Source organism: Papaver somniferum, chromosome 10, assembly GCF_003573695.1.
Source record: "Papaver somniferum cultivar HN1 chromosome 10, ASM357369v1, whole genome shotgun sequence".
Taxonomy (NCBI): domain Eukaryota; kingdom Viridiplantae; phylum Streptophyta; class Magnoliopsida; order Ranunculales; family Papaveraceae; genus Papaver; species Papaver somniferum.
In genome coordinates, this window is record NC_039367.1 from 55,003,483 (window position 1) to 55,016,232 (window position 12,750).

A 12,750-nucleotide genomic window follows, 5' to 3' on the forward strand; every position below is an offset into this window, starting at 1 on the left:
AGGAAAATAAAAGGTTAAGTATGGTTCTTGAAAACCTTTTGAAATTCCTTTCAGATAAAACCCGTATGGTAAAATCTGAACAAAAAAAATTGGGTGAAAAACCAAAAGAATCAGGAACTAGTTTTTCTGGTAACTTGATAAGTTCTTCATGTGAAAGAAATAATCACACTGAAATGTTCTTTGGAAATAAACTTATAGAGGGAATAAAAAAGACTGGTAAGTTTATGAGATCTAAACGGGAAATTGCAAACTCTTGCAATTACAAGAGAAAGAAAGAACAAAAGGAAACACGGTCTATTGTGTCTATAAGTCATCCTAATGATGTATTTTTTAACTACGGTGGGAATAATTCTCACCTCAACACATACTGATTGTGTTGAAATATGCATCCTCACTTGTTGCCCAAAATTCTGATTGTGAGGAAGCATAAATCTGGGCAAGTTGTTCATGTCTGTTTCTTTAGTGAAAAATAATGAATATCTTTTATTTTTGGGAAAAATAGTTTCAGTTTCCATAAACCAAATTGTTCGGTGATTTTCTCCCATCTATTATATATCTTCTTCCTATCCGAAAGAAGATTATTTTATTTCAATGGAGAAATCGGTAAAAGAAGGGTCATCTCTTGATGATTTAGCACTCTGTGCATCAGTGATGACTGAAACTCATGATGTCTCTTTTCATGATAACTCTCAAGTTTCTTTAAGGAAACAGATTCTTACTATTAAAGGTTGCATTAGATATCATGAGCTGATGATAAAGGATTCAAAAGAAGTACTAGCTAATCTTTATTCTCAACTGTTTGAGATGAACAAATTGTCTACTGAAAAAGGAAGTGTTCAGAAGAATTTGAATCCAGTTTTTGAAAGCAATCTTCACAAGAACTGAGAAGAAAATAATAGACATCAATTTTTGATTTCTTTCAATGATTGTATTAGGTCTATTATGAATAAAATTATTTGATTTATAATTTTTCTTGTGATAGTTTTTGATTTACATAGCATGTGCTTGAATGCTTTATATTATTGATATGTATGTTTATGGGATGTTTGATTTCGATTTTATTACCTTGATATTCGATCTCATAATGTTGTGAACCCTTATGGTTTGAGTGAATTTTAGATTTAGCATGATTAAGTTCTAGCCCATGTTGGTAGGATTTATCAAAGGATCATGAGGGGTTCTGATAGAAACAATATGTGAAAAAGTCACAATATGTTGATTCGGTCTTGGTTTAGCATATAAACATATGTGTTTCAGAGTTTTCAACTTTTTCTTGCAATAGTTAAAAACCGGTTTTCAACCTTTCTCTGGTAAAGGTTGGTTGTTGTTATTCTTTTGTTTTGCATAAGGATGACAACATAATGATATTTCGATATCAATTATCCCTGAAAGAAGATGCAAACATATTGGAGAAGAGGATGCGAAATTTGAGGTAACGAGTTTGTTAGTTAATTGTTTTCCTGTTTAAGAAAAGCCTTATTTTATTGCATATACTTATTGCTTAATAAAATTTCGGTACAATTGATGTTTTATTCCATTATGTGTGTGATGTGTGTGTAATTCAATTGGTTCCGGTTAAGAAAAACTATTGTTATCTTGCTTTATTGTGTGGTATCAATCGTTTAGGCTTACAAAATTTCAGTGCAATTGCAGTGCTTTAATGTTTATGTTGTTTCAATTGCTTCCGATTGAGGTGAATAATTATGCAAGTTGATTTATTTGGCTTGTATGAATTGTTTATGGCTTAACGAAATAAAAGGTTTACGGGATGAATTGTTTAGTCTGATTTGATTCCGGATAAGAGAAACTAAGTTAATTTTGATCTTAGTTAGACTTATCAAAGTGGAGGTTTCGGTTATTCAAGTCTAATCGAATGCGTTACCAAGAAATGCTAGTTAACTAACCTAGTACTTGTCTTGTTTAAAATTTAAAGGTCTAAGTTATATGGATAATTAGATCCTGATGAGAAAAATAGAGTTATCTTTATTTTGGTCTTATCGAAGAAGCGATTGTATTTGTACAATCGGTTTAGCAAAGGAACTAAGGTACTTAGTTGATTTTTGGTTTTCTAAACTGTTAGGGAAAATTGCTTCGGCCAATTGTTTCCTTGGTAACATATCAAAACAAAATTACTTTGTAGTTTCGGTTTTGATATTGGTTATCAAAAATGGTGTGTGGAACCCTCATGCTTAACTCTATAGGTTGGAAGTCTATTTTGAGATTTGTAAGATCCTTTCGGTTTGTCCTTTATTTTTTCGTTTCTTTGTCATTTTGTGACAAAAAGGGGGAGAAATATATGGAGTAAACAAGTGATACTGGTATTGATTTATATTGATTGGTATCACTAAGGGAAAGGACATTGGTGCTTAAACGTTTATCTAACGAAAGAGTAAACGCATAGACTAAGGGGGAGTAACATATCATATAATTGTAGTTATATAGACTACAAAGGAAATAACAAAGACACGTGGATTGATAAAATCTACCTATCTTACCTTTAGGGGGAGTATTAGCTTTGTCATTATAATGTCAACATCGGCATTTATGGATTAAATGTATACATGTTATTGTGCTGTTGAATTCGGGAATCAAGCGTGTGTGATGAATTCTTGTAATTTTTTTATCCATATGATGTAAGAGTTTTGTCACTAAAATTGACAAAGCGGGAGATTGTTAGAGCATAGCTCGGTTGAACCCACCAAGCGTTGGTATGTCAAGTTTGGTTGTAATATTTTAGTGAGCCAAAACTCATTTTAAGATTCACCTGATTATGTACTAGAGTCAACTTCGTATAGGATAGCTTGAAAGTATTAGGATATGAGACATTACAAGTATTGCGAAGACTTGAATAAGTGAAGAAGTAAGGAGCTACAACGACAACATCATCATTCCACTTGAGGTTAGTGATATTTGACTTGAACTGTTTTATTCCCTAACATATCTTTCAAGTCGTGCATATTGAAAACAAAACTGCGAAACATGAATGATTACACCCTAGTTAGACATAGTATTATGGAATACAATACAAGGTTTATTGCTTAACCATTAAACTTCGCAGATAAGACATCGACATAATCGTCATCGTATCGATTAACAGCAACTCCACCATCAGTTTCTGATAAGCACGAAAGTGCTACATTTTATACCCATATTTATATTAGCTAGGACTCAATATTTTGACTAATGACACTATTTTAGTGCTTTTGCAGAAAGTACAAGTGAATTCGATCATCCAGCGAATAAACATCAAAATGTGAGACTTAATGGTGAAGCGAGTCGATGTCAGCACACTAATGCCACCTAAGATTGGTCAAGAGTGACTTTATTATTGTTAGCATAAGAATGTAAGAATATCACCTCCAAGACCACGTGCAAATGAATAAAAAGAAAAGATTAATATATCTTGTCCTTACATAAGTTCTCTTGCTATATTTATATAAAGAATTTGAAGGCATATTTGAAACCAACTGACGTCATTTTGCAAATACAGTTAAGGTGGGACCCAGCACATGCAAGAAAATATCATGCTTTCTAAATGAAATTCATATACTATGGAAAGTGGAGATTCGGTGATACTTTACAATGTCTCGTCATATTATGACAAGCGACACAACATCATTGGGTGAATTTATATTTTCATGACATGTGGCAGACTTCTATTGGGAGGTGATGTGGCGACGAAGAAGAAAAACGCGAATTCATTTGTGAGCTATATTGATGTATTGTTTCAAAATATACTATGGGGCGCCCGGCCACAGAGCTGGAAGAGAAACAGTAGAGGGATTTTGGAGTTTTGTTTTCGATTCTTCGTTTATCTTTAGCTAAAGTTTGATTTTAATATGTTCATGGTTTTTGAGAAAGCCATGGCTAGCTAGAGTTATGTTAGGGTTTGGGTAGAAACCAATTTAATTGTGTAAACTCTACATTTATATGCTCAATAATGATTTAAATGACTAGTAGTTTTTCTTCTAAGTTTCAACTTTTAGGTTAATGAATTATGGGTTTTAATTTTAAACAATCAATCATAAAATTTATTTGATCGACGATCTTTGGTTTCAATCAAAATTAAAACGATGAATTTCGTTTCTTCAATGGGTAGAAAAGAGAAGAAGAGGAGGAATGATATGATTATGAAAATAAAGGATATAAGTTTAGATTTAGTATAAAGGTGAAGAACAATATAGACAATTTCTATTTTTAAGACACCCCTTAACCCCTTCAATGGATGGGAATAAAAAAATGACCCCTAATTCCTTTCTAAAAATGTCAGGCAAATTAAAGCAAGAAAGGCAGTACAAAGAAAGAAATCCGCCCATACTCGGATCCCTGCAAGTCTCGAAACCAACTTTCTCGAAGCTGAATAGAAATCTTGAGAGGGAGCGGGGGAGTGTTATGGGTTGCAAAGAGAGAGATCTGCCAGAGGGAACTTCAACAATGTCTTCTTCTTCACTTAACGATGCTTTACTTTTCACTACTATGTGCATTATAGGGTTAGAAGTTGAAGTTCAAGTCAAGGATGGTTCTGCTTATTCAGGCATCTTTCATACTGCCTCTGTTGAAAAGGATTACGGTACCCCATTCCACCATTTCTCAAGCCTATTATCTACTCTATTTGTTAATCTGGATATTGGAATACCTTCTTGGTTTCAATTATAATACACAATTAGGTCTGGATTTTTTTGATTTCTAAATGTTTAAGGTTGTTTCAGGGTGATTGATTTTTGATTTGATCCCTGAATGCTATATACTCAATTTTTTTAATGAATTAGTGTAGTGTTAGTTAATGTTTTGGGGATTCAGTTTTCGTGCATTTGTTTAGTAAGCATTCTCGCAAGACCGATAGTTTAATTTGTTGTAGTTGTTCAGGCGTTGTTCTAAAGAAAGCAATGATGATTAAGAAAGGGAAGAAGTGTACCAGTTTGGCTCATGGGTCTGTTATAGACACACTTGTCATACTTTCGGGTGATCTTGTCCAAGTAATTGCGAAGGTTTGTCTCTTATGTATTCTATATTTTGGTTCTAATGCAACTTTCTATTTGAATCTGATTTGCATGTTGTCGTGTTGGTGATAGGGAGTTATGCTTCCAGCTGATGGAATCTCGAGCAATGTTACCGCTGAGGGTGCTGAAGCTGCCAATGGGTCTATCAGGCGCTCAGAATGTTTAAGAAGTGAGTTACAGATAATAAAATCTACCAAGCCTGCTCCAGCTAAGAGGAAACAAAGTAGCCAACTTAGGTAATTGTATGACTCATATCAGAATTACTACTATAGCAATTTTATGTTGATGATTAGTACCTCAGGGTTTAGTTTTAAGCTTGAAACTTTCTTGCGAGATTATCAGACCACTCATTTAGTCATGCATGTTTATATTACCGGAATATATTTAGATCTTAAGTACATTTTACTGCTATTTGATTGTCAGATCACATGCACGTGTTTAGAAACACATGTATAACACCTTTGTGTGAGATACTATTTGATGTGGTGAATGGGGGAAAGCAACCTTAGGTATTTAGGTGTGGCTACAATGCTACATCCACACTGATGGCAGTTTAACCATTCCCTGCGTGTTTCTCCATGGAAAACACGTTATTTGAGGCATTGAATATGTTCCATATCAGTGAATGAATCAATTTAGCCGATTCATGTAACTATATGCTCAACATTCTTGTTCAGGTCGATTGTTTCTGATTTTTTTGTACCTCATAATTCAGAATCAGTATTATTTTACGTGGTTCAACTTGCATGATGGATTGTTTAACAACATACCTATGTGAGAACTGCATTTATTAAATATTTGCCTTATCGACACGTGTTGACACTGTTACTCGTGTCTGAGACTGGTGGACATGGCATTCATTGCCCTTCAGGATTTCGTAAGAACACATATAAAATGAAACATCAATTACATTTTTTTTTTTTGATGTTTTAAATTCTCTAAGAGTCTCTCTTCCACCAAAACTGTTTAAAGCTTAGCTACTTATCCTTTTATTTACTTAAAATATTCATCTCCATGGTCCGGTTATTTGTTGTCAAGTGTCCGGCAACCTGTCCCAGGGTATGTTATTTTGAGGTGACTTTGTCGGACACACCGATACTAGCATCCATGTCAGTGTTGCACAGCAGAATCTCCATTTATCCATTGAAGGGTATGTCAGTGTTATTTTTCCATTTTCTCATCTCTTTCACAATCAATTAATGTAGGGGTTCCAACCAAAACAAAGATAAGTCTGGTTATGGTTTGACACATGGTGATATTGGTGACAAGCAAATCCGAAGAGAATTTCCTGCAAAATCAGTGGGTACTGCAGTGGAATTTGGAAGCAAGAAAATTGATGGTGGACATCCTAATAAGGTGGGGTTTATACTTTCATAGAATTGTCCAAAACCGGAAAGGCATCCTTTTAGCTTGTGTATGCTAAAGATGTGCCCTTGCTTGTTGTTGCAGATAGAAGAAAGATTCACTGAACCAGTTATCATAGTTGGGGGAAGGTGAGAATTTTCAATACCTGATGGCTCTTCTTTTTGTCTCATTGTTGGTTATAATACTAATATCTTGCTGTCAAATTTTTTTGGGAGCCACCAACTGGTGGTTCTCTACCCTCAACACAAACGTTGTAGTGACACCTAGCTAACTGTGAACACTTTGTACCAACATTGTAATCTTCCAAGTCTTATTCTTTTTGTGACGTCATATTTCCCGTAATCTTATTCAAGCTCACTTTTTTTTGTTGATCCTCTGCTGGCAGTCAGGTTGGGGAAGATAAGCCACAATTGAAAGAAAAGGGGTCTGTGCAGAAGTTTGAGGCCCATAAGAGCAAAACGGTATGTCAAATCAAATTTAATTTGGATAGATTTTTATAAGGTCGAGTGTTAGCTGAAATAAGATTTAGTTGTTAATCCATATTATTTCCAGGAAACTAAAGTTTAACCTTTTTTTTCTTCTTTTTTTGTAGATTCATGGTCAGTGCTCCACACTCTACAGCAATCATTCCCATATTTGTTGCACTTCACAGGGTTATAATTTTCACATGAAGACTAAAAGAACACCCTGCATTGTGGTTCTGAGTATTGTTTTAGTTAGAAGTACAAAACCCGGTTTATAGAGTATAAGGATGACCCCTGAGTAGTGCAAGGTATGCAAGGGAGAATTGAAGCCCAATAAACATACCATGTAATTTAGCAAAGCTCTTTGCTAAAAGTTGTCCTGCTTTCACTTACATTAGTTTGGATACATGGACTTCTGTGGTGCACATATGGCTTCCACCTTACATCTCCCCTTAATTGAGTTCTTAAAAGGCAGCTAACGACATGTTCTGATTCATTCTTTCCTGAAAAAAATGTTCTGGGTCCTATTTTTCAGTTTTTTTAATTCTTTTTAGCTTAAATAGTGAAGTGAGTCAATATTCTCAATTGTTACAGATACTAAAGTTCCTCAGCTAGTATTTGCTGATAAATGGGTTCTGGGGATATCAGCTAGCATACCTGCAGACAGTAAATTATCTCTTAGTAATGTCTCTTCTGACGGCCAGCCAGACCTCCATGATTGTGAGAGGCTGAGAGTAGTGGCAGATGCTCCAGAAATTTCAACCTCTTCCACAAAAGTTGTACATGTAAATATGCAGTCATATGCCAACCATCTGGCATCTCCAACTGTCTCAGTTGCTTCAGCAGATGTAAACACAAATTCTAAGGTAAGGCCAAAAAGTTAAAACTTTATGTAGCATTCTTACTTCTCTACATAGGCTAGTTGGTAGACTGCCTTGTGGACTTGAAATGGCCTTGGATTTTATTCAACTGGATGAAGAAAGTCATACGAGCATATAATTAGTTGTTTGGCCGTTGTCTATTACTTTGATCATGACGGCAGATTGGCAATCGGGGATCAGGTTTCCTGTTGGATGTTTATATACTGAATGGTACAAGGCTCTCACTGGAGCTCATCCTGTCATTGGACTTGCTTCTTAACTAGATCATTTACAATTTACCAGATAAAATCTGTAGTTTGAACTTAATGTTCAACATGTTCAGGACTTTAAGCTTAATCCAGAGGCAAAAACCTTTTTGCCGGTACTCTCCGTCCCCAGATCGGTAGCTCCTCCTGCAGCAGTAACAACTACGAGCTCGGGTTACATCCAAAATGTCCCCGTAGTAGTACCAGTTGCTGGTGCACAGGCAGACGCAGGAATCATCCCATTTGCACCTCATTCATCCTCACCCATAAAGTTTGTCCATTACAATAATGTAGTGGCTGTAAATGATGTCAATGCTTCTCAGTATCCTCAACCGGTAAGTATTTGATTGTCCCGTTTTTATCAGGGTTTGAGTTGAATCATCTGTTGCAATTTTGTCTGTTTCTCCATCCTATCAGTTATAAGTTTTTATCAGTTATACTTTTGAGTTTGGTTCTGTTGCTTATTCTGCCTCACAGTCACAGATCAGGGTTATATTATTTATTTTCTGACCCATTCTGTTGTTGGTTCTTTTTCCTGGTTTAGATTGGTGGGCATGTGAGTAGCAGGCCTCAGCCAGTTAGATATGGTGGTCATTACGCTCCTTTCCAAGAAGGACCTACATATGTTCACCCAAATTTTCAATCTGTGAGTATTTGAAGTTGCTTTTAAATGTGTTCTATGGAGGGGAAGGTGTGAGGGTCACACATATTTTATTACTCCCTCTGTTTCTGAAAGACCGTCCTCTATTCCTTTTTCATCAGTTTCGAAATTGTGTCCAACTTCTGTTTATAGTCATACTTTTTCAATGAACTCTCTAATATACCCTTGAATTCTTTATATTCATAAATCCATTTTTAACGTGACCCAATCTAAAATATTAAAGAAATTAGTATAATTGAGGAAACAAATATATCCTTCATTCCTTTTAAGGAAATATACATTTAACTCTAAAAATTAGATTCCTTATAAAGTTTATACTTCTTAAATTCAATATCTTTTAAATTTCCCTTTTATATTTCGTATTTATAATTCTCACACCAATTTTGGATAGTCTTTATTGCTAGCATTTTTATTAAGATAAAATAGGTAAGTAACCAAGGGTAGTCAAGTAAAATAGTATGATCTCCTTAATATTTTGAGAAAGTCAAAGCGGACTGTCTTTGTGAAACGGATGGAGTATTAAAATGCTCCTCGACATTGAATGATGGTTGTGATCTCTTGTTCTTTTTTTTCTCTCAGGTTTTGGTTAGCCGACTGGGACAACATGTTTATGTGCATCCCTTTTCACATGTAAGACACAAAGGCTTTTAAATAATCTAATCAAATGTTAAGTAACCATAAAATATGCGAATGGCTCTTGACTAATGTTTACTTTTGATTGATCTAACTATTAGAAAACTAGTTTACAATAAAAGAAGTTAGGAGGAGGCAAATAGGTGTATGTGTCTGATGGGGTTCTCTCATATTTAAGGGAGTAAATGCTGGTTTCGGTTAATCATACCGGGTCTATGAAGAGAACTACTGAGTCTATGAAGAGAACTAATATTGCAAACCTATAAAAATAGACGAGGTTTCAACTTTTTAATACGATGAGAATGTGAACATAAACTCGGGGAAGTACCCATCTAAAACCAAGTAATGAACAGTTTGCTTCATTTCTTCTTGTTCATGACTTTGACAGAGTACCAGCGACTTAATGTTAGTTGTCACCTGACGTGAACATTCACCATGAAAAAATATATTGTACCTTCACATTAATAACGTAACTTTTGAAGTTAGAAACGCTTATTTTGTACTTTGGATACACACTGACTGTAACTTGCCGTTATTGTTTAAAGGATATAATTCAGAGTGCCACAGCTCCCTCCATACATGCTCTGTTTTCTCACCCTCAGAACCATCTGCCGAAGCAGCAAGGTAAACCTGCCCTGAGTTGAAACTTGAAAGTATATGAATTCTTATGAAATGATAAATGATTCTGCTTTGAACTTGAATCTGGAACGTAATAGTGCTGATCAGTATTAATAGACAACTGAGATGAACTAGCCTCCAGTATAACTGCTGAACGAGTCGTTGATTCTGCTATCAGTTCATGTAATAAATTGGTAGATCATACATTTTGGTATATGGAATTTCACACCATGAAACATCATAAATTCTTGTGTGTCCGAGTATTCATGCTGGTCCATAAGAAATTCATCTGACTTATGATTAAGATAGTCAGACTTTAATAAGACACATAATAGCAAAAGGAGGTATTACCACCTTTCCTCAGAATTTATAACCTAGTCAATATTCGTTGGATCCTCGAAGTGTTGTTTGTCGAGGTCAGAGTAAATACTTCATGGCATTCGGTGTTCATTTGGATCAATGAAGATGTCAAGGATAATAAAGTAAGGGCATGCCGCCGCAAGTTATGGATGCTATAGTGTCCCCTTTCTATTGTTTTGCAAAATAAACAAGATGGGTCATGGAGTCCAGATTTTTATTACTATCATATTTTTTGAGATTTATTCTTATACTCACCAAAGATTGGGATAGAGTGACTGATAACTTCGTATTACATTTTTTTCTAGGAATTACTGCAGCAATGCAGGGATTGCAAATTTGTGTAGCTCCACCACCATTGATATCCAGTGGAGGTCAGCAACCCTATACCCTTCCGCTTCACATCCCGGTATCCCAACCTCCTTTTCCAACTGTTCGGTCTATACCTTTTCCTGTTCCTAATACTCATTTTGTCAGTAAGTTCTTCTGAATATATTTGTTTGTCTTGTGCTAAACCATAGCAAATTTTGACGACCTCTTTAGTCTTCTTTTACTTTCATATGTTTAGCAATTTATACACAGTAGACAAAATATCAGTAAAGAGTTGTAGATGTAACTATTTTCTTTCTATTTTTGATAAAATAAGATCTCTTTCTCAATGTTTTGAGATGCTAAGGCTGTGTTTGATAGAAGTTAATTCCGTGGAATTAGCCATCCTTCCATGGAAATAACGTGCTTTCCGTCGTCTGATCAAAAATCTATTTCCATGGAATTATAAAAAAAGCGTTGTCTAAAGTATTCTCTGAACTTTTCATGGAATTGTTCCTTCCTCTGCTATCAAACAAAACCTAATAGATTTGAATGCAAAGTCCTGACTCCTGGAGCAGGAAACATTTGGCGATATTCTCTCTTCAAAAGTCCAGAGATGATCAGTTCTCCTGGGCTGACAGAAACGCAAACTCCTGAGCTGACAGAAACGCAAACTCCTGTCACGATAGAGCAAATTTAAGGAGATGAAACCGCGTCTCTTTGAAGATGATTGGAGCTGTCATAAGGAATCAAGGATAGAGAGCATCCTGAGCAATGTTTCTAAATCAAGCTTATTATAGGGGTGACATGGTTTATTAGAGGGGCGGCATTCTAATAGGACAAAAAGGGACATTACATGATCATTTAAGGTGTCCCTTATCAAAAAACTGGAAATGATAAATTAACCCTCATTATTGATAACCTAGTTTAGTGATGATAATTTCACTTATATTAACTCAAAATCAAAACAAAAATCAGATTTTTAAAGTTAAAAAAAAGTTCAGAGGAGAAGAAAAAGAAAAAATTTTGTGATATTTGTGAAACCCTAGATTTTGATTCACTCAACCAAAATGAGTGATTCCAGTGACCCGGTATACTTCTAAATTAGTTCCCATTAGCTTTTTCTCGCTCAAAATTATCTAAAGCACGTAATGAAATTAAAACTTTTAAATTTTCAGAAGAACTTACGGTTGTAATTTTGCTCGTGACCAACCGTAACTCTTAGTTACGGTTCGTAAGTTATCGAATACCAACCGTAACTGGTTAAATTTGGGGAAGATCCAATCGTAAAACCAGTTACGGTTGGTAATTAAATTTGGACAACAACCATAACTAAATTACGGTTGGTAACTAATGAATCGAGACCAACCGTAACTACCCTACGGTTGGTGTGTCAACTTAACTTTTGAACCGTAAATCATTATTTGATAAATTCTTAAGACACGGGATTATTTACGATTGGTATGGTTGTTTGAGTAACAAACCGTAACTCAATTACGGTTGATAAATATGATGCAAATACAAACCGTAACTGAACATATTTCTCAAAACTAAGAACTTACGGTTGGTATTTGAGTTAAAACCAACCGTAACATCAACCCAATCTACAGTTACGGTTCGTATTTGAGTTATTACCAACCGTAACTCACATGCAACCAGAAATTTTAATTTCAATTTTCATACAAAACCCTAATTTTTGATACAAAATTAACTTAAATCCAACACGATAAACTAAATCCTAACTCCAAACATTTTTCAAATTTGTCGATTAATCGAAGACGATGAAATTTTCAGTTTTAATGGAGGTTACGGTTGATGGAGGAGAAGAGAAGATAAAGAAGAAGATGAAAAAAAACTGATTTGATTTTTTCTGATTCATTAGGTTTAAAAAAAATTGATTTGATTTTGGTTGATTTAAGGTGAAAAGGGTAATCTAGTCAATTTACATCCCCTTCAGGACATCCCCTAACCAACTAAAGGGACATTACTAACACAATGCCGCCCCTCTAATAAACCATGCCGTCCCTATAATAAGCTTATTCTAAATCGTACTGAATAGTGAGTCGAATATTCATGGTCAATTTATTTTACGTATATGTACTCATCTAAAGAAATAATTCCCAAAAATATAGGTTTCATTCTCAAGCCACATTCTCACTGTATGAAGCACAGTTCCACTATCCCAATAACAAATTGAGTGTCCTTCATAATCTATGC

The 12,750-nt window shown here is 34.9% G+C and overlaps 1 protein-coding gene across 2 annotated transcripts; it reads left to right on the forward strand.

Moving 5' to 3' along the window:
• The first annotated feature begins 4,309 nt into the window (after positions 1 to 4,309).
• On the forward strand, positions 4,310 to 10,840 carry LOC113316970. Of its 2 annotated transcripts, none has more exons than XM_026565126.1 (13): positions 4,310 to 4,570; positions 4,867 to 4,988; positions 5,073 to 5,236; positions 6,206 to 6,356; positions 6,450 to 6,493; positions 6,751 to 6,826; positions 6,958 to 6,964; positions 7,424 to 7,695; positions 8,033 to 8,290; positions 8,500 to 8,601; positions 9,196 to 9,246; positions 9,795 to 9,873; positions 10,533 to 10,840. In XM_026565126.1, exons 1-13 carry the CDS (start codon positions 4,393 to 4,395, stop codon positions 10,712 to 10,714), a joined length of 1,686 nt encoding a protein of 561 aa, XP_026420911.1. In that variant the 5' UTR covers positions 4,310 to 4,392; the 3' UTR covers positions 10,715 to 10,840. The 2 variants fall into 2 exon arrangements, with proteins under 2 accessions (XP_026420911.1, XP_026420912.1); XM_026565127.1 differs by having other exon boundaries at positions 4,324 to 4,570; positions 4,859 to 4,988.
• Positions 10,841 to 12,750: the final 1,910 nt, after the last annotated feature.